The sequence below is a fragment of the Zootoca vivipara genome, chromosome 6 (genome assembly GCF_963506605.1).
Source record: "Zootoca vivipara chromosome 6, rZooViv1.1, whole genome shotgun sequence".
Taxonomy (NCBI): Eukaryota; Metazoa; Chordata; class Lepidosauria; order Squamata; family Lacertidae; genus Zootoca; species Zootoca vivipara.
In genome coordinates this window covers 28591033-28612795 of record NC_083281.1, presented here as the reverse complement: position 1 = coordinate 28612795, position 21763 = coordinate 28591033, and the positions used below count along the sequence as shown (strand labels likewise).

General features: G+C 43.7%; 1 protein-coding gene across 2 annotated transcripts; it reads left to right on the top strand.

Moving 5' to 3' along the window:
- Nucleotides 1-10737: 10737 nt before the first annotated feature.
- On the top strand, nucleotides 10738-21259 carry PROSER3 (proline and serine rich 3). Of its 2 annotated transcripts, XM_060275709.1 has the most exons (12): nucleotides 10738-10874; nucleotides 10989-11097; nucleotides 11738-12036; nucleotides 12920-13065; nucleotides 13927-13988; nucleotides 14935-15014; nucleotides 15160-15278; nucleotides 16264-16454; nucleotides 16916-17443; nucleotides 18448-18619; nucleotides 19409-19490; nucleotides 20636-21259. In XM_060275709.1, exons 1-12 carry the CDS (start codon nucleotides 10864-10866, stop codon nucleotides 20700-20702), a joined length of 1866 nt encoding a protein of 621 aa, XP_060131692.1. In that variant the 5' UTR covers nucleotides 10738-10863; the 3' UTR covers nucleotides 20703-21259. The 2 variants fall into 2 exon arrangements, with proteins under 2 accessions (XP_060131692.1, XP_060131691.1); XM_060275708.1 differs by lacking the exon at nucleotides 20636-21259 and having other exon boundaries at nucleotides 19409-20007.
- Nucleotides 21260-21763: the final 504 nt, after the last annotated feature.

The following is a 21763-nucleotide window of genomic DNA, read 5'->3' as shown; positions in this document are numbered from 1 at the left end:
AAAATGCTGATTTTCTTGAGTCAAAATGAGAGTACCCCATAACATTCATTTAGAAAAAAAGTGCTGCCTATATAGTTGGAGAAAATAACAGGCATGGAGATTTCAGTGGTGGAAGAAGCTTCCTCTGCTAAGTTTTGGCTTCTAGCGGTCCTATTAAGGGCGCATGAGCTGGACCCTTCCAGCGGGGGGGGGGGGGAGAAAAGGGGTGTGTGTTGGCAACCTTATGTGTTTGTGTAGTAAACTAGGTAAAGGTAAAGGGACCCCTGACCATTAGGTCCAGTCGTGACCGACTCTGGGGTTGCGCGCTCATCTTGCATTATTGGCCGAGGGAGCCGGCGTATATCTTCCAGGTCATGTGGCCAGCATGACAAAGCCGCTTCTGGCTAACCAGAGCAGCAAATGGAAACGCCGTTTACCTTCCCGCTGTAGCGGTTCCTATTTATCTACTTGCATTTTGACATGCTTTCGAACTGCTAGGTTGGCAGGAGCTGGGACCAAGCAGCGGGAGCTCACCCCGTCACAGGGATTCGAACCGCTGACCTTCTGATCAGCAAGCCCTAGGCTCAGTGGTTTAACCACAGCGCCACCTGGGTGTAGTAAACTAAGCCAGCTCTATTCCCTTCAGCTGTGGCTGTTAGATTTTCCTGTGTGCAGGGAGTATTGTTTTCAGAAATGCAGGCCCTGTTGGCTGTGAATTCTAGTTTAGGTTGGAGATTATCCCGGAATTAACTCCCGCAGAGCAGAAGAGATTGCCCTGTGTGTTAAAAGACGCCACCCCATAGATTTATTCATTTCTAGACTTGCTTGTTTGGGATTTGTTTGGTATGATTCTCAAAACTTAACACGTTTAGGCTATTTCACACGTTACCTGGAAACAGACCTAGGTTTGTCCCTGTGCATGTATTTTCAAGAGGGAGCTTCAGCTGGTTCTGATCTGACGTGTCCCTATTTGCATTTGCAAACACAAGCTTACAAGCTTGTTGCATTCATATGTTGTTTTTTTAAGCATATCCTTAAAGATGTGACATGTAATAGTGGTCCCACCTAGGTTGTGTTTTCTTGCAGTGCTTTGATAAACACATTAAAACCATTTGATTATTATCTGAATACAGTGGAACCTCGGTTTATGAACACCTCGGTTTACGAATTTTCGGTTTACGAACGCCGCGGACCCATCTGGAACGGATTAATTCACTTTCCATTACTTTCAATGGGAAAGTTCGCTTCAGTTTATGAACGCTTCAGTTTATGAAGAGACTTCCGGAACCAATTACACCCATGCTTCGGGTTAAGTACGCTTCAGGTTGAGTACTCCACCCACGGACCCATCTGGAACGGATTAATCCACTTTCCATTACTTTCAATGGGAAAGTTCGCTTCAGTCTATGAACGCTTCAGTTTCTGAACAGACTTCCAGAACCAATTGTGTTCATAAACCGAGGTACCACTGTATTGCTCTAGGCTATACGGTAATCTGCAGGACCTCTCTATTTTTAAACCAGTGTTTGGAATGTGTTAACTTTGCTTTGGAGCCTCTCGCTCATCATCAGCTTTTACACTTGTAGTTATTGGTCTGTGTCTAGCTGGAAGCTTTCTGATTTAAAACCCCTGTGGCTTCTGGCTTTATGTGACTTTTGTTGATGCTGAACTTTCTGTACCTCAGATTTGCCTTGGGTTGTGGGATCATAAAAAAATAACAACCCAGCAATTTACACGAATTGTAAATTGGCTCTGATCAGGTTTTGAGTTGGAAGTGAGCGACTGACAGAGCTCCAAAACTTTGAAATGACTTGTGGGGCTTAGTTAAAATTATGGAAAATCCCTGCTTTCTCTTTAAAAAGATCGAGATTTCTGCCTTTCCAGGTTGCAGAAGTGTGAATCTGTGGATGGTGAAACCTGTAATTAAATGAGTTTTGTTTTTCAAGCCCCAAACACGTTGGTCGCCATCCGTGGTCTAGATCAAAGCACTTGCTGCATCCTAGGTAATTGCATGGCATAGAGTTGTAAATTGTGATGAACTTTTGGCTAATCATGAAATGCTATGCTGAAAAAGAGGGTAATTGCCAAGTTGCATGTGGTATGTGTAATAATGAAATGGGTTTGAGCACAGTATATAAGCTGCCTGTCTTCTGTGATGTTAGCTGAGCAATTAGTCAGGTCCAAACTCAGCTACACAGCTGCAAATAAAAAGCTTTAAATGTGTTGTAAAGTGCAATATACAAATGTGACACTAGATGGCGACAGCGAGCTATGCAAAATTCAATGTATTTTTCAAAACGTTTTGAAAAAAAGTATTTTCACAACGTTTTTTTAAATCTATGTAGATTCTAGGAGTGAAAATTCTTATGACAAATGTAGGGGCCGTTGTCTGTTCATTGAAGGTGTTTTCTTCCTTGCACTTTAATAGCTCAACTACCTCTGCTTGTTCGTTTGGCAGTCTTACAGGTTGACTATATTCATGCTTATCTGAAGTCATGTCACACTGAGATCAATGGGAGTTATCCTCAAGTAAGTGTGTATTAGATTGCAGTCTTCAAGAATTGTGCTTTTCTAGTTCATGTTGGGAGCAAAGCACCACTACTTATAACCAGTAATCTGAACCTGGGGTGGGCAGGTAATAGACAGAGAGGAAACCTATTATTCCCTTCCATAGTCCTTCATAAATTACCACTGGTGGATATGTAGACCCCCCTCCCCCCCGCTTCAGAATTTACTTTCTTTTCCTCCAGTTAGTTAACTTCATGACTTCATAATGGTCACATGTATGTTGTACTTATAATGGTTTTTGTGTTTCCAGGAGTAATAAACCTTGCCTTTAATTTGTCAGACTATTCTGGTAAGGGGTTATTTGTTTTTGTTTTATTATGCATTTTGTGTTCTCACTTTGTATTTTTATGTTGTAAATCACTCTGTGAATATTTGGATGAAGGGTGGTATACAAATATTGCACACAAACACACAGTGGAACCTTGACTGCTGAATGCTTCGAAAGCCAAACAATTCGAAACCCAAATGCAGACAACCCGGAAGTGAATGCTTCCATTTTTGAACGATTTTCAGAAGCCAAACGGCTTCAGAGGCGCATTTTTCATTTTATTCCATTGACTTTGCAGCCAGCTCATTGATCCTCGGTTTCCAAACTTTTCGGAAGTCGAACAGTCTTCCAGAACAGATTAAGTTCAAAAACTGAGATATATATGTAATAATAGTAGTACTCATTTCTGCAATCAGCTGTTATATGTACTAAACTGCAGTTGCTCATTCGGTGTTGCTTCCGAATGAGTTGCCACTTGGAAATTCAGTCATAGTTATGAGCATCTGGCATTTTTAGAGCTCATGAAGGTGGAGCTGAGGTTTCGAGCAAACATTTCTGTCCTTTCGACCACAATTAATTGGTTGCAGCTACAGTAGTTTAGAAATACAGGTGACACTCAGTTTACATTGGAGTTATGTTATGGGGATAGCGCATAACCATGTTACTTTTTTGGCAAATGGGAAGTATTGTTCTTTCTCAAGCTTATTGGCATGCTGCCAATGACTGCAATCCTGCAATCTTTCCTACCTGGAAATTAGCCCCACTGAATTCAACAGAAATTACTTCTAGGCAGACAAGGTTAGGATTATGCCATTACAGTGGTATGTGTAGCCCAATGGATTAGCAACCTTTATGGCCTTATTTGCAACATTGGGCCAAGGCATACTTGCCAGGTGCAGCAGTCTCCCATTAGTAGCAGGGAGTAATACATATTTTTTTAGAAAGGTGGAGTTTAAGTCTATAATAATATGTGGCTAGTTTAGCTATTCCTAGGGCTTATAGTTTCTGAGGCTGTAGAGCGTTGCTGTTGTATCTTCTAATGGACTGCTAAGAATCGGATGACCTCTTTGCACTGGTAATAATAATAACAATAATAAATTATTATTATTATTATTATTATTATTATTATTATTATTATTATTATTATGTCACCCATTTGACCGGGTTCCCCAGCCACTCTGGGCGGCTTCCAACAGAGAAGTAAAATACAATAATCTATTGAACATTAAAAACCTCCCTAAACAGGGCTGCCTTCAGATGTCTTCTAAAAATCTGGTAGTTGTTTTCCTCTTTGACATCTGATTGGAGTGCGTTCCACAGGGCAGGCACCACTACCAGAAGGCCCTCGGCGCTGGACCTCAGTGTCCGGGCAGAACGATGGGGGTGGAGACGCTCCTTCAGTATGCAGAAAACTCTGGTTTTATTTGGAAATCATAATCCTACCTGCCTTCTCTGAAGCTTTCTGGCAAAGTGAAAGCAATGCAACCTGGCTTGTCAGCAGAGTGAGCCAGCTGTGGCCTCACTTGCAGATGCAGGGAGTGTCCTGGGAGTCACTGCAAGAGAGAACTGATGGGGTGTGTCCCTGCCCATTCCTGTGTAATAGGATAGGTTGGGTGAGAGTATGGTGAGAGTATGAATTGCACATCTGTATGTTCTCATCTCTTTAGAGGAATGTCCTGATCTCTCTGGAAGGCCCCAGGAGAGGCTGCTATTTGTGTCCCTTAATGTCTCAGTGACCAGGGTGGTGTACTCAGTTATTTCTGCATTTAGCCCTTTCTTTACCTGCCCCCCTCCAATGGTTAATATATTTTCTCTTTTGTAGCAGTCCTTCACTATGCTCTGGGTTTGTCCTCTCCTGATCTTTTGCAGGAGACATAGAAAATTCAGTAGCACTTGTTTTATTCGACACAAGGCAAGGGCCCTTTGTGTTTGTGCTCACAGAATTATAATCTTAGGACCTGTAGCTTCTAGAAACCTTAACAATGGAAAAAAATACTGTATTCAACTTCCTTGTTCTAATGCCAATGATGTTTCTGATTTGTAGTACTGTAAAACCTAGTAAATTAATTAGTAGAGGACTATATATGAAGCTTTTAAACCCCCCCCCCCATGTTAATCTTATTGGGTTAATAGGTTCATTTTATTTTTTAGCCAGAAGGCCATAACACATGGTTTTTTCCCCATAAGAAACAAAATACTTAAATGCACATATTACAAGAATTGTGTGGTTCAGAAGCTAAGTTGCATTGCCAACCTGACCTAACTATGGAAATGATTGGGATAGTAATACTGTATACTGTGTCTGAGTTTTTTTTTTTAAGTATCACTAATAGTGTAACTGTTGCGAACTACATAACTTTGAATGTTATAAGAATGCATGTAATTTTGGGGATCTGGTGAAGAGGAATACAAAGAAAAACTTTTGTCAAAAAAGCAGAGCTGTCACATACTAATGTTGAGGACTTTCAACCACAAATCATACAGATACTGAATTTGACCCTTTTGAGGAAAGGGCTGTGTTCATGATGGTCTCCCTGACCAACTGAAACTCAGAACTTTTTTATTAGCTTGAGTGGAGCTTGACTTGCATTAGTAGCCCCTGATGTATGTAGCAGCTAGAGTAACTGCACAGGGGGAAGGGGGAAAGAAAACAGTAACAGAAAATGCTGGGATTCTTTTCTTTCATCCTGTAAATGCTGACAACTGGGGCTTCTGATGCCAAAAAGCAGGACAAGCCAGAAAACAGGCAAGAACATCTACATTCAGTGAAGACTGATTCAAGCCTGAGCAGGTGCCATAAAGTAAGCCACAAGCAATTTATTTAATCCATCTGGGTTGAAGATTTTCTCTTCCTTTGTGCCACCCTATTAAAATGCAAAGCCAGCCTGCTTTATGTGCCAACCCACAGTGGCATTCTTTAAACCTGCCAACCTAAAGATGCCAGTTTGAAACCAAGCGAAGGAACATTGATGCAGCCTTAATTAACCCTTTTTGCCAGCACATGACAAGGCTCCCAAGCTTGCAGTTTGGAGATGCACTGCTCACAGCACCAGGACCTGTATGAGAGTAATCAATAGCTCCTGCCATTTCTGTAGGTATTGTGAAGTAGGATCTTGGTTTGCCAAGGTGGAAAAGCAGGATGGGTGGTGTGCTGGAGAAGAAGGGGAAGTTGACATCTCCACACCACTGCAGAGATGGCGAAGTTCTGTGCTAACTCTCAATGCTAGACAGGTCTCTCGTAGCTGTCTGCTTAAATTATCACCGCTTGGTTAAATGATGAATTATGCACGTCCATGTTTCATCAAGTGCTGTGGTGTCAAATATTCAAGGAAGAATCTCTGTGCTTGCTGGGGGTATTGCAAGAGGAGGATTATCTTTGGGGCCAGGGAAGACTTTTTGAGCAGCAGCATGGATTAAGATATTTAAATCTTTGCTTCTGTTTTAAGGCTTTGCTGCTTCCACTTCAGACCTTATTTAAGATTTGTGGCAGATGAGTGGCCTATTTTGAGGCATACAAAACACTCATCTGATCTGTCTTTTTGGCACTGAAAGACCATGAAAATCCACTCAAGTGCATGTTTACTGTGCTTAGCAGTTTAAAGAGGGGCTTGCTTCTGTTCTTTAATTTTCTTTGCCACACACAAAAAAGTGAATGGAATTGTTGCAAACTGGACCTGGTGATTGCCTAGAAGTTGAGCTGATTATGTCCTTGTGCCCTTGCCTGGTTCCCCATTTACCCTTCCAATGCTGCATCAAGACACTGCAAATAGTATGGTTTAGCACTAAACTGGAATGGTGGCAGAAATTCTGAGAAAAATAATTGTGGGGGTGTTTTTTGAGCCTATAGTGTGTGTGTGTGTGTGTGTGTGTGTGTGTGTGTGTGACACTTCTGGTGTTCCCTAGTCTACAGTTTAAAATAGAACAGCAGAATTTTCATTTGATCCTGTTGAATCAACATATCTGGCACCTGAAAACTCTGCAGTGAGAGTTCCCTAAATTGTGTTGTTCTTGTATACTGCAAATGCATTCTAAATCCATTTTGACCTCTTTCCATTTAGACTGCTGTCTGTCTCTCATTGACTCTTTTCACATGTGCCATACTAAAGAATTAGAGAACTAAATAATGCACCAGTACAGTTTGAAGAATGAATTCTAGCATTTCTGTACATTATCAAAGTGCATGGTAGTCTGTTGGAAAGCGGTAATGGAAGCGGTCACTGGATCACCCTTTCTGTATGTCATCTGCTAATGCAACGTGAAGTTGTTTTAGGAGATAGCATTCATGCTTGCTAATGGTCTTCGTTCTGCATTTGCAGCATTTGGGCTAGATGTAGCCACTAAAAAAAATCATTAATGCTTCCTCAAGCATTATAAAGAAATGAGCCTGGCCAGCTGAATTTCATGTACTGTACAAGTGCAGTGCGGGGGAGAAATAAAGAGGACAATACTTTTGTCATTTGGCAGGAAGAGATGTCCAGATAGAATGTTGTTTGGCATGGAAAAATACTTTCCATTCCTTGCCAGTGTTTAGGTGCCTATGCAGGGCTAAAACTGATATTTCAAATTTTCCACTATATGTTATATGTCCATTATGACTCGGGTAAGGGGACTGGCCCTAAAGTGAACCCCTATTTTTCTGGTAACACCATATTTAGTATTGTTAGCTGTAATAACTATTCTGTTTGATAAGGCATAGAAGCCTGGGCCTGAATTGCTTATGGCAACTCCAGTTGTGGTGTTCACATTCTCTAACAGTGCAAGCCTATACATGTCTACTCAGAAGTAAATCCCACTGACTTCACTGAGGCTTGATCCCTAAGTGTAATAATAATAATAATAATAATAATAATAATAATAATAATAATACTGTAATAATTTATTACCAGTACTTGTGCCCTATACATCTGACCGAGTTGTCCAGTCACCCTGGTCTGCTTCCAACGGAATATAACACTAAAACAATGATTAAAAGCTTCCCAATACAGGGCTGCCTTCAGATGTCTTCACATAGGAATGCAGCCTAAGTAAGGAATTTCATTTTCACCATGCCTTCAATTCTGCATTTGCTTCTAGGAACAAATGTGCAGAGAAGGATTATTTCCCCCTAGAGAGGCTGAGCCCTCTCAACGCACCAAAGTCCAGAGGTCTTTCAGTCAGCATATACCTCACAGATATACAACCAGCTTCTTGTTCATCTGCTGACATTAGCATGTCAGAGGCCTTTGTTGTTGTTTTTAAATATATTTTTATTAACAATTTCTTGGTTTACAAATGTATGTGGTATGTCTCTCTTTTCAAGTTACGTTTCAGATCAGTTTCATTTGTTGAGACATTAGTGTTACATTAGGAAGAAAAAGGGGGAAGAGGTGGAGGGGGGAATGGTGAGTGGGGTGGCGTAGGGTGGCAATGCTTCTATTCTACTTAGTGTATGTGTGGGGTTTTGTGTCAGTGTCACTTGTGTGGGTTCTCTTTACTATTCGCTTGTATTCCTTTGGTGGTGAGAGAGGTTGGGGTTGGCCTAGGGCAGGGATGGCCAACTCCCAAGAGACTGCGATCTACTCACAGTTAAAAACTGGCAATGATCTGGGGGTTCAGATGAAAGTTGTTGAGCTTTTTTTGGGGGGGGGACGAGGAAGGCCCGTTTCTTTGGGGTGCAGGGCAAGAATTTTGAGCTTTTTTTAGGGGAGCCAGAGTTGTGGGGAGCCACTGATCTCCCCGTCATCTACTGGTGGATGACGATGTACCTGTTGGACGTGCCTGGCCTAGGGTATGGTTGGTTGTCTTTGTTTGGCCTTAGTGAAATTTGTTTTCATGTGTCTGCTGGGAAGCCCCATTGTCCTCCTTCTCAGTACTGTGTTGGGGCAGGGTGTGGCTTTAAAGGTACAGGCCAGTGCAAAAAATGAGGACTCAGGATTGACACAGTCAGCACAGTTCTATCCTCCAGGCAGAAGGGCTCAGGGGAATGGACTGTCCCCACCTGCCCCTAGGGCCATTGGTAAGATCTGATATGTTGGCTGCAAGTAGCAGCCTGTTAAGTTGTCACAATAGTTAGCAAAACAGACTGTCTTGGTAACCATTTCAGTTTGGCCGGCGGTTCTGCTATGGAGGGATTTTCACTATTCTATGTTTGAATGATCGTATCTGAACTATCCTCCAAGCATTTACTGTAGCTGTGCCTGATGTGTGTGGGCCTAAATAAGTAAGAACTTGCTTTGGCTACAGTGTTTCTTACAGTGCAACTCCGTTGTGCAGGTGGACATCTCAGACCTGCCTTGCTGGGAGAGACACAGGAAGATACTCTAAAAGCACAGAGATGCTCTCACAGATTTCTGAATTGATGGGTGCACTTAAAGAGTTGAATTTTCTTTCCTCATGATTCTGTCCAATTTTCATAACTCTGATCTTCCAGTGATAGTCCTAGGCTATTCTATCCCATATCAACCAATCCAGTTGCTTGCTCTGTTTTGCTCTAAGAGGAATTACTCCACCTTTTGATCAGATGTTATTTGGAGTCATAACATTTTCCCCAGAGCAATGGAATTCCTGCTGTTCATTGTTTCATAGTATGGCAGGGTCAGTGAATGGGGTACTTTCACCCGGGGGGGGGGGCAAAACAAAAACTGTTGCCTTGGTAACTGCACACTGCGCAAACAAGTGCCATGGCAATTTCCTTCCTAGCTACAGGAAGGAAAGAATTCATTTATGCAAATAATTCATTGCTCTGAACCACAGCTAAGTTGGAAATCCATAATATTGTGCAACAGATTAGCTGCTCTAGAACATTTCCCAGGTCTGGATCTTGTCACATTTTGGAATTGTTTTGCTTCTGTGTCAATGGATTTATATAAAGTTCCCTGGGCTGGATTAACAAATAGACTACACATACCATAGAGTAAGGCCTTAAGTTTGTATGAAGGATGGTTTTATCCCAACTCTGCAGTGCTGGCCTCTTCTTTCTTTTTTTAACATTCCCACAGTTGAGAACATTGTGGTTGGTTTCTTTGCCAGGCAAATGGTGGGCAAATTCTTGGCTGTGGAGAAATGTTAAGGTGGCTGGAGCCTGCATAGCCCGAGGAGCAGACTGATGATGCGCAAGGAGGCAATTTCAGGTGTTGAAGAGCAGGACATAATTTTCTGTTCATTTATATCCTGCCTTTGCTTCATGATGGTACTTGAGATGGCATAGATGGGCAGATGGAAGCAGAGAGTGGCATGAATTAGAAGAGAGTGATACTTTGAATATGACTCCTTGACTTTATCTTTTAATCTTCTGAGTTACATGTTGACAGAGGCAAGGTACAGGGGGTGAGAAATAGTTTCAAAATCCACATGCCAACTTTGTATTTGAGAGCCATTATAATAGTGATGATGAGAATCAGCTAGAGCTTCTCAGTTCAGCTGTGTGTTTGTCGGGAGCCATTGATGAACCACAATCTCTGAGCCTCTTGTCCCCTAGTTTACCTGCAATGTGGGAATAATAGTGCTGACCTTTAAATGATTGTTTATAAAGATGACTGAGCTAGTGTATATGAAGGGCTTTTGAGCACTTAGAAAAAGCAGTGATCTGAGTTCTCTGAGTGCCCATCCTTATGTTGGCAAAACTGCATCATAATATTTTTGCCCCCATTCTTCATTCCTTCTTTTTGCCCCTTTCACCTCCTTCAGCTAAATCATGATTACCAGAAATATCCTAATAAAAAACAAAAGGGAAGGATGGAGGAAAAGCCTACGAACATTTGGAAACAAAATAAATTATGCAAAAGAAGTAAAGCCTATGCCAGGCATGCCCAAACTTTGGCCCTCCAGATGTTTTGGACTACAATTCCCATCACCCCTGACCACTGGTCTTCTTAGCAAGGGATCATGGGAGTTGTAGGCCAAAATATCTGGAGGGCTGCAGTTTGCGGATGCCTGGCCTATGCCAAAATATATGTATTTGTTTCTTTTGTTTACAGCTCAAACATTGGGAAGCCTTTGATCATCCCATGAGGAAAGCATGTAGAGACCACATCCACATCCATCAAAGCTGAACATCTGGGTGCAGAATAATGGATTCCAGGTATGAGAGCTAGAAGAAGAAAAGGGTTTGACCTGATGGGTTTCCTTCTGTTAAGAAGTGCCCAATCTAGGCAGAGCAGGGCCTCACTAACTGGGATTCCTTGCTTGCCCGCAGTATGGCTGTTTTCTCCACCCTGGGAAGCCCCTTTTTGGAGCAATCTTGTTCGCGGAGCCATTACCACCCTTCCCAGGCACACCCACTGAGGCAGGAGCAGCGATATACGGTGAGATGGGGGTGGAGGGAGACGAGGTGGGCAAATAATGCTGCAGAGTCACTAGCGAAGAAATCAAATGGAGCAGAGCTGCTAGCAGGGAGTCAAACAGGTCTTTTGGATCCCTATTGATCCAGTCCCTTTTGGGAGCTGGATAAAAATTCCATTGTGTTGTTCTATCCATGAATGCTCCTCTTTAGGCATTTCTGTATTCTTGGGGATTGAGCTAGGCCTGGAAAGAGCCAATAAAGTATATTGATTAGAATGCTGGGAGTTCAAATCCCTGCTCAACCATGACACAGGCCATTCATCCTTTCTTAGCTTAGCCTCCCTCGCAGGATTTTTGTGATGGAAACGGATGTGGCAGCAGGAAACCATGTTTGATGCCCTCAGCATAGCTGCCAAGTTATCCCTTTTTTAAAGGGAAATTCCCTTATGCTGAATAGGCTTCCTCGCGAGAAAAGGGAAAACTTGGCAGCTATGCCTCAGTTTTTTGGAGGAAGGGTAGGATAAAAATGTAACGACTAAACAGCTGTCAAGTGGAGCTAATAGGAAGAGGCAGTTGAGTTACATCTTGGCTTGAATGTTTCTGGAAGGTTTATGTCAGCCCTTTGGGCCCACCAACTCTGAAAACTCACTTTCCCGCTCCTAGGTTCTGAGCCCGTCTCGTTTACAAAACAAGAATTGCCCCACCTCTCCCAAGAGGGCAGAAACACACAGTCCTCCAACTCCAGGTTTGCTTCCTGGGTCCAGCTACCAAGAGGTGAAACCCCCAGAGTCAGACTCCGCAAGCCACTTCAATGAATCATGGCCCTCGACTGAGCGCAGTTCTTCCTCTCTGACTCCCGAGGGAGCAAAGGGACTTCCTTCAGAGCAGATAACCGGGACCAAGGCACTGGCTTCGCCAAAGCCCCTGGAATCTGCTTCAGACAGCGATTCAGTTATTGCCAGGTAAGCCTGCTAGCTAAGGGTTTCTTCTCGGGTGGGTGGGCAGAGCAGCAAGAGTTCACTGGACTTGTGTAGGGATGGGAGTCCTGGGTTTAAATACTACCTGGAAGAAGAACACATTTGATACCTTCAGTCAAGTCTGTTTCTAGGATGCAAATTACCATACTGGCTTGTCTCAGAGTACAGTGGTACCTTGGTTCTCAAACTTAATCCATTCCAGAAGTCTGTTCTAAAACCAAAGCGTTCCAAAACCAAGGCTCACTTTCCCATAGAAAGTATTGTGAAACAGATTAATCCGTTCCAGACTTTTAAAAACAACCCCTAAAACATCAATTTAACATGAATTTTACTATCTCGCGAGACCATCGGTCCATAAAATGAAAGCAATAATCAATGTACTATACTTTAAAATAAATAAGACAGTACTGTAGGTGATAATTATTATTATTTTTAATTCTTGCCTGTACTGATCATAGTCATTGTTTGGATGGGGGGCTTTTATCCATTTCCGCAGTCACACAATCAACCAATCAGTAGTCATAAAAACAAATTAACCGGAAAAGCTTCCAAAACAAAAATGCAAAATAAATAGCAAAAACAAAAGCACCAAACTTAACCTGTTCTGGAAGTCAGTTTGACTTCCAAAATGTTTGAAAACCAGGGCACAGCTTCTGATTGGTGCAGGCACCCCAGAAACAATAGCCAACAAAGCATTGGATGTTTGGCTTCCGAAAAACATTTAAAAACCGGAACACTTACGTACAAAGGTGTTTGAGAACCAAAGTACCACTGTACTGAGTCTCTAGTCTAGCTTGGGAGTGATCACTACATTGAAGCAAAGTTCTTTGTCGATGTCTGTGATGCGGCACCTTTGATCCTTGGGCAGGTATATGGAACGATTTCGTTACGGGCAGCCCACAAACCGCAGGGAGCGCTGGGCACCAAATGGTCACTCTGCACAGTTCTGGTGGCTCAGCCGCTCGTTTTCCCCTGAATGCAACATTTCCAAGAAGGAGACATCGCCAACTTCAGGTACTTGAGTCCAACGAGAAGGGTGCCGATATGGGGAACACTTTTCTCAAGGCAGACCAGGATGAGTGGGCCCTCAGAAAGATTGGATTTGTGTTGGAGCAGTAGCTGCCCTAGCCAAAAGAGTGGTTGCTATTGGTAGGAAAAACTTCAGATTTGAAGACTTGCAGATTTAGATATGGGCACACACATTGGAGCTGTGTCTTTGTCCAGCACTTATCTGTTAATTCCTATGAAGTAGAACTTTTTAGCAGTGGTGGGTAGCGTTCACAGGTTGCTCCTGTCCTAGCTTTTCTCATAAGAGAGACATATGGGACCAGGTTATCTGAGAGAATGTCTTCTACACAGACCCGCCTGGTCAGTAAGATAATCTCAGAGGCCCTCCTCATTGTGCCACAGTCTGCAGAGGCCCATCTGGCATCAACTGGGAAGAGGGCCTAAGATAAATAATAGTGTGCCAGGATTTTTAAAATCACAATATTTAAATCTGTCCCCTCTTCTCTGTAGTTATCAGATAACTCTGAATATGTTCTAAGGTATTTTCTGTAAGGTATCAAAGCAATCCAAAGTGAGATGGGGGGCTCTGACGGCCCCCATTATTACATGGGAGTTCTGTGATAGTTTTAGCAGCCATTGCTCACAACCAAGCAACCCATCCAAAGGGTGGATTCATGTTGGCCTTCTTCAAGGTTCTTCACCTATAATTTGGAAGATAACTTCAAGCACATAGTTTTTCAGGCCTATGGATGGGAAGGGAAGGGAAGGAGGGAGCCTAGAACCACCCAAGATCTACAGATTAGGCTTTTTGCAAAGATGTCTGAACTGTGAGAGTCAGAAATCTGTAATGAATGTTTCTCCTTGCAGACAGTAGCCAGAGTGAAGTGAGGCAGTCTCTTTTCAGTCCTGCTCTGGACCAGTCTCCCTCGGTGAGTAAGGAGGTTCTCTCTAGGAGTGGGGAGGGATGTGCTCTGTCCATCAGAAAAGGAGATAATATAGCTATGTTATCTTTATGGATTACTGTTAATCTCAGCCCTCAGGGTTGAGGAGTATTGTACAGAATCTGGAGGTATGGGTTCTAATCAGTGATAAAGCTCATTGAATTACCTTCAACCAGTCATATCTCAGAGCCTAGCCTTCTACACAGGATTGTTGTGAGGATAATATGGAATAACGACACATGCTGCCCTGGTCTCCTTGAAGAATATAAACATGTTAATGGGGAAATCATATGTGTAAAGTTGGTCCTGCTTTGAGGACTGTGCTCTGGGTGGAGAAAATTGTGATGTTCACTATAGCACTTCTCAGCAGGATGATTAGTTTTTGGTTTCCCATTTGGATCTTTTATTAAGAACCAAGTGACCTTAAATTTTCAGGATTTGCAGGCAGGCAGGAGTCTTGCTTGGTCCTGGTTTGGCTGATTACTTTGACAGATCAGAAGACCATTTTCAATTTCCTCTGCCTTAGTAGCTCCCTGCTTATTATTGCTGGTGACTGTTTCACCTTAACTAGTGTTCTTCTGCTTTCTGTCCCTACTTTGTCTGCACCAGAGGATCTTTGTCCCATTGGATTGACCATCTTCTATTTTTTGGTCGTGAGCTTGCTAGCACTAGGCACTCCATAGGTGCTGCAGCTTCTCCCCTTGCCCTGCTGCCAGAATCCTGACATTCTTTTCCGTATAGAGCAGGGGTGGGGAATGTTTGACCCCCTGGATTTTGTTGGACTACAACTCCCATTATCCCTGACCATTCGCCCCATGAGCTGGAACTGATGGGAGTTGGGAGTTCAACAACATCTGGTGGGCCACAAGTCCCCCATCCCAGCTATAGAATCTCCTATCTGACCCATTCCTTTGTACTGTATGCTCTTTTGTAGGGGGACTCACAGAATTCTTCCACGCTGGACCCCGAGACTGTTAAATTGCAGGAGAGAGCAGCCAGGCTGTTACATAGAAGGTACTGACCTCCCTTGTAATTCACTCATCATCTAGGCTGCCCTTCCTCATGTCTAATGGGCCTTCCAGCTTCTCTTTCTGTTCTCTCCCCAGCTGCTACTCCTTCCTAATAACTTGCCTGTCCTCATATGTTTCTCTGCATGCAGCACATCCCCGTTGAGCAGCTCCAGGCATGCAAGCTCTACTCCCACGTCAACCATCACAAATGCTGACACAGACATGACTGGTCGTGCTCCACATCACCTTGGCCTTGGCGAGCTGCAAGGTAAGACATGAGATCCAGGACCTTGCCTCTTAAGGCAGTGTTTTTCAACCTGGGGTCTCCACATGTTGCTGGACTCCAATCCCAACAGCCCCAGCCAGCTTAGCCACTGGTAAGGGGTGATTGGAGTTGTAGTCCCAGCATCTGAAGCTCAAGGTTGAATAACTCTCTTGAAGGAATGCCACTGTTGTGGTCCCAGGACAATGACAGAAAGTGAGTGTTGTTTGGGGGGGGGATGTGAGGAAAAGCAAGTTGGCTGAACCTAGTAGCTGGCTGAGTGCAAGTCTGATTGCCTCCTAAACAGTGTGGATGTTCTTATTTGGCGATTTATGAAGAATGATGGCTGCTTTAGTACAAATCTTTTGACTGCCCTATCTTTCAGTGCATCACTCAAAGGCAGAATTTGGTAAGGGGCATCCCAGTAATCTCCCCTTTCATTTACAAACAAACCAATTGCTAGCCCTTCAGGCAATCCTTGGTAACTTTCGAAAGGCCAGAGGCGTTGCTGAGCAGGATCTCACGTGGACAGGGCAACAGCAGCTGAATAAACTGGGCAAAACAGCAACTGTGCAAATTTGTATTGCTAAATTTCTAGTCGTCACAGAATTACTGGTATAGAATTCGTGTTGTCTTGATATTAAATCAATTCCTGTTCAAAAGCACACATGCCTTATCATATGCTGGTTGAGTTGAACGGGCTCTTTTGGACTCCAGGTCCCATCATCCCTAGCTAGCATAGCCAGTGGGGAGGTATGATGGGAATTGTAGTCTAACAACATCTTTGGAGCCATGGGTTCCTCTTCCCTGCTGTAAAAGATCCAGTGAATTATACAAGCTTTCACCAAAGGGGACAAATCAAGATACACTTTTTTCAAAGATGATGATCCCAAAATGAAAACAGCGATGGACAATGCCTGTATCTTGCAGATCTTTTTCAGAAGTTCACTGCAGACACTCCATTCATGCGTATCTCTCTCTGCCTCCCTAGGTAGTCTGAATGCTTTCCCTTACTATATCACTCAAAGATCTCAGCCGTGTTCTTCTTCAAAACCAGAGGATGATATCCTTTTCCAGTGGCGCCTACGGCGAAAGATGGAGGAAGCAAGCCAGGCTGTTGCTGTGATGCCCCCTCTAGCTTGGAGGAGTCCACATATCCAGCCAACCCGTGCTTCCAGCCTGGTAAGAGTTTGAGGTGAATGAGTTTGCCATTGTTCTGTGCTGTGTAGCTGCAAAGCAAAAGCCTTGGAAGCAGGGGATGGAGCCATGCTTTCAGTGCACAACAGGATGGAGAAGCACAAGCAATAGGCAGGGTGTGATGCATGAGAGGACCACAGCTCTTGCTACCTTGTTGTTGAGAGCTGAAGTGGAAGAAACCTTGCAAAGTTAATGCACCGTTTCAGGCCACTTCATCTTTATAACTTCCAAGATGCTTGTGGCTGTTCCACCCCACCCCACCCCACTTCAATCGTTCAGGAGTTGATGAGGTAAACAACTTTCCCATCATAGTATTGATCCTATACAGTATGGCAAAGCATTCAGAGAGGAGTGGATCTGCTTCTAAGCATCTCACTACTCCATCTCAGAAAGTCCAGTAGATGCAGTCTGAGTCATGTATATTTTTCAATCTTTGTTCCCTGCAGGGAGAAAGAGTGGCTCAGAAGCCATCAGAACCTGCAAGTTGGAAGAGTGAAGGTGGAAGAGTGCAGCCAACATCGGAAACCCAGCTGCATGTGAAATCCACCCCCTGTGATTATCATCCCTGCTGCTCCACAGACTCTGTGAAAAATGGACCAAGCTCCACGCAGCTCATTGAAGCCGCTCCTTTCAGCAGTGGGATTGTACTGGTTGGAAGGGAGAGCAAGGAGTGGGATTGTACTGGTTGGAAGGGAGAGCAAGGAGTGAAGGAAGTAACTCTGCAAGAGGATCCTGTCCCTGCATACCGAGACTCTCCTCCCCTACCAAGGCCTGCAGGAACCAGCAAACTTTTGGGCCAGAGCACTTTGCATCAGGATCAACAGGCAGCCCGCCTTGTAGAGAGAGTGCACACAGAGCCCAGAGGGAACCAGAAGGCATTCAGAACCGAGCAGGGCCAAGCCAAACCAGTCGGAGACTTCCGAGGGCCACCAGTCAGTCCCACAAAAGATTCTATTCAACACGTCTTGGGAGAGGTATAAACATATCTGGCTGTCATCACAGTGTGATGTAGAGGCCTATCATGCAGAATAGTGAGCACTTCAGTCCGGATGATGTTTCTAGTCCTCATAGTTGCAGAGATAAATATGAATACTTTTATTGGCGGCAGCTGCTAAAGATTTATGAATAAGGACTAGGCTGAGGTTTCTATTAATATGAGACAGGGCTCCTTGACTCAGTGCAGGCCCCTCTCCAGTTCTACCTAGACACTTTCTATCCTTAACATGTTTCTTCCCCTCTGATTTCCCCCTCCCCCGTGTTCCAATTGCCCCCACTTCCTTTATGGCTACCAAAAAATTAATGCTAAATGAATGTTCTGTTTGCCAGAACTGATCGCCATTGCCTCCCACATGAAGGGCCTCACATAAACTTCCCTGGAACACAGTTTGAAAACCAGTGAAATATAATGTGGGGATACTTCACAATTTAGCATTAAATTTTTAGAGGCTAACCAGACTGACTTGTGGCCTGCTGTGACATTATCTCAAAGCACTGGAGGTTGCAGCCAGGTTGGTTCAGACAGCAGGCTTTCTCTGCATAGACATCTTGGCAGATGTTAAGGAATTTCTCAGCAGGTAATGTGTTGTGGTCCCTTGAAGACCACTGTGCCAGGAAAGAAATATGCACATTCAGAAAGTTTATGTAGATAAGCAAAATGTAATCAAGTGTTCTCGAAGCTACGAACATGAGTTTGACCAAACTGCGGGAGGCAGTGCAAGACAGGAGTGCCTGGCGTGCTATGGTCCATGGGGTCACGAAGAGTCGGACACGACTAAACGACTAAACAACAACAATCAAGTGGCACACTTGCAGATTTCCCAGTGGGTTGTGGGAATGACTTTACTATAGAAAAGGAAGATGAACCATGGTCCAGCAGCTCCAATTAGCTGCTTGGGGGTATCTGAAATGGGCTCTTCCACTTCTGCTTTCCTTCCCAGGAGGACAGGAGGAGATTTAACTAGCTTTCTCTCTCATCCAGGTGATTGCCGAAAGACTTTTCTCCCCACCTGATTCTCCAGGTCCTCATAGGGACAAACCAAAGAGGAATTCAAAGAGTCAAAGCCTGAATGAAGCTCGGCCAAGAGCTGTTTCTGCTCCCTCACATCCCCAGCTCCTGAACATGGCTGCTCAGCTGCTGGAGCAGGCTGAAGGTGGGATAGTTGAGGGAATGGCAGATATGTGGATTTCATGGAGGGCTTTAAACATTCATTGTGGGGTCCATTTCGTCTCACCTGTGCAAGCATGTTCCTTTAGTTCCTGCCTGGCTTCACATTTCATAAACTCTGGACAGGAAACCTAGACCTGGACTCTGGACCACTGGGTGGCCGTCACTGGCAACGGGCGATGATGATGCTCTGTTCAGTTTCCACTGGGCAAGCATGAGCTTAATTCTGATTTTGCAGCTATTCTGAACACATTGACCAAATCAGTAATGGGTGGAATGGAAATGGAGATGTGGCTAGAGAAGGAACACAGTAAGCAAGACACAGGGTGTCTAAAGGTGCCTACACCAGCGAGGGTTTTTGTGTGTGTACAGATCTAGAACTACAGATGTTGTGTGTCATAGTGTTGGTGCTGTAACAGGAGCTATTTGCCGCATGCCTTTAGTCAAAGTACAGGCACAGCCAGAGGCACAATACTGTACAGGCACAGGCCAGAAGGGGAGAAAAGTGTTGTGGGCTCTATGGGAGGGGGTAGAAGGTGAAGAAGGCTGGAGCAAGAGCAGGGGAGTATGTGGAAGCGGGAATTGAACAGGAGGAAATGGTAAGCACCTGGGAAGTGGGTTCTTTTACAGGTTTGCACTGACCGTTTGGTTCTAAGCATATAAACAACAGACAGCTTGGAAGGTCCCTGCAGAGATTTATTGGAGAGCTCCACAGCCTTGACTGGTAGGAAAAGGAGAGGGCACTTAAAGTGGAGTTAATTTTTCTGTTTTGCAGACTCGGATGGCACAGAGTTTGAGGACGACCCCCTCTTACAGGTGCTAAGGGGCCAGAGGGAGTTGCTGCGCAGCCAGCTGAGGTGGGCCGCTGCTCATTGCAAACTGTCCAGAGGCATTCTCTCGGGATTGCTGCTGTTTCAAAGTCTTTGCTAGCTGCTGAGAACGGTTGCCTTACTTTGCCTGATGTCCTGCCAGGCTTTCAGTGCCCCTTTCCTTTGGCTTTGAAGCATAATGGATACCTGAGAGCAGATCGTTAGAAGTGTTGTCCCCTTTGTTGTCATCCCTGGTGCCTTTGCAGTGTCAACACATTCTCTGTATGTTTCTTCTTCCCACCCACCCCAGCTTTAGATGCAACTCCTATGAAAAAGGTCGTTAGAATTCATATTGCTTGATACATATTCTCCCCTCCTTCAAAAGAGTTTAGGTGATGTGTATAGTTTCCCCCTCCACCCATTCTTTCCCCGCAACCAATCCTGTGAGTTAGGCTGAGAAATGATGGCTGGCCTAAAGTAAAGTTTTGTGGCTGGGTAGGAATTTGAGCTGGAGTCTCTCTGGTCTTAGTGCAGTGTTGCAACCATCACACCACACTGTCTCTTCATAAGGGGTTGCTTATGTTTTAGCATCAGGCAAGAACTCAAGGCTTTATAGTTCATATTCATCCAGATGTCATCCTTCCCTAAAGTACAATTTAGGGTATGGACAGGATAGTGGATTCCATACAATCACTATAATAATAATAATAATAATAATAATAATAATAATAATAATAATAAATAATAGCACAGAATCCAGCTTTTTTGATGGTCTGTATTCATTTTTGCAGTGTTTCTAGGCTTTATAGCTGTGGTGATTGAAAGCATGTGGGAAATATCTAGTAATCTCAAAAGTTAGAAATGTGGTTTACGATTAATTTTTTTAGTGCATTTAGGCATCACACATGCCATTTTGACACTTTTCGTATGTGAGAGAAGCAGAATAAAGTATGCAGGAAATAGAATTTGCTTAATTTATGCATATCTTAGAATTTAGGATAAGTTGGCGATTTTTAGTGCAAAGGGCATTTTGCTTTCAGCTATGAGTGGTTGCTGAGTGCTGCCCCACTGCTCCAAACAAATTGCAGCTGCCTGGTCTGATGGGCAATTTATTCTCTGACAGTATGGCTGTGTTGCTTTGGTCTCCTCCAGCCCTTAAAGGCCGTATGCCATTCTGCTCTGTTCCCTTGCAGAGCTGTGGATGTCCAGGTAGCTCAGCTTGAAGGCTATCATTCTGATCAAGACTTATCCCGTCGATGACAGACTCCTACACAATATTCTCTGCACCTTGAGTGTGGTTGAAGGATCTCCGATTCATAATTTGGGATTACGGCAGTGGACTGGGTCCTGTGCTCCTTGCTCAGACACCTCCGGATGGCTTCAGCAACAGGGTTTGGGAAAAGTTCTTATTTATGCTAGCACTCTTCTGGTTTTGGCTGTGCTGCCTGTACCCAACAAGTTGGTGTGTTCATCAAAGCCAACTGGGAGTGCAAAATGACCAGGCACTGGTGTGTAGGGATGTGCCTAAAGCATAAACAGTGCCTTGTTTCCATGGTTTCATTGTGTATTTTTGTGGTGAGATTAAAATAAAAAGTGTATTTTTGGATCAAAATGAACTGTGATGGTTTGCAGTAAGATGACATAACCTATCCAGTACCTCCTGTCCAATTAAATGATGATTAATGAAGTCTAAAACCATTTGACTTGGAGAGGAGGCACTAGGCAATCATTTTTAATTTATTTTAGCCACCTTTGGAATGGAACAATCCCTAAATAAATACATTTTATTTTATTAAATGTTGTATTCTACCTTTCTAATTAGCTGTCAAAGGCATCTTACATCGAGTTGTGTTTTATTGGGTTTTAAACAACGTAATCACAAAAAACAGTAACAAAAACCAACAGTAACATCAAAACACTAGGAAAATAAAGGAAATAAAGGAAAATAAAGAGGTGTTTACTTGGGCCTTAGGTGTGCCTCTTTGGGGAGGGTTTTTCACAGGACCTTTTCAGTTGTGGCACCTCATTTCCAGTAGTCACTTGCCTAACCTTCAAGAGCAGGGATACTTGAAGGAGTGATGACGACTGCAACAAACTGCAAGGTTTGTGCAGGACAAGGCAGTGTGGATGCTATCCTGCAGACCAGCTTTGTAAGTTTAGTGCCTTCTGCAGTAACCTGTTGCATTTCTGTGCTTTGTGCAGAGGATTGGAGGTGAGGGGCCTCTGTCCCACCTCCGCCAACTCACTGCCATGCAGTTCCTTGTCACATACAGTATGCCATTCCCAAGACAGTGATTAAATATGCTACAGATGAATGTGTT

What these genes read in the sequence shown, in the direction of transcription:
- PROSER3 (XM_060275708.1), top strand. An exon ending in CAACCCGTGCTTCCAGCCTG is followed by an intron (nt 16,455 to 16,915) that starts GTAAGAGTTTGA and finishes TGTTCCCTGCAG; the next exon opens with GGAGAAAGAGTGGCTCAGAA. An exon ending in TTCAACACGTCTTGGGAGAG is followed by an intron (nt 17,444 to 18,447) that starts GTATAAACATAT and finishes TCTCTCATCCAG; the next exon opens with GTGATTGCCGAAAGACTTTT.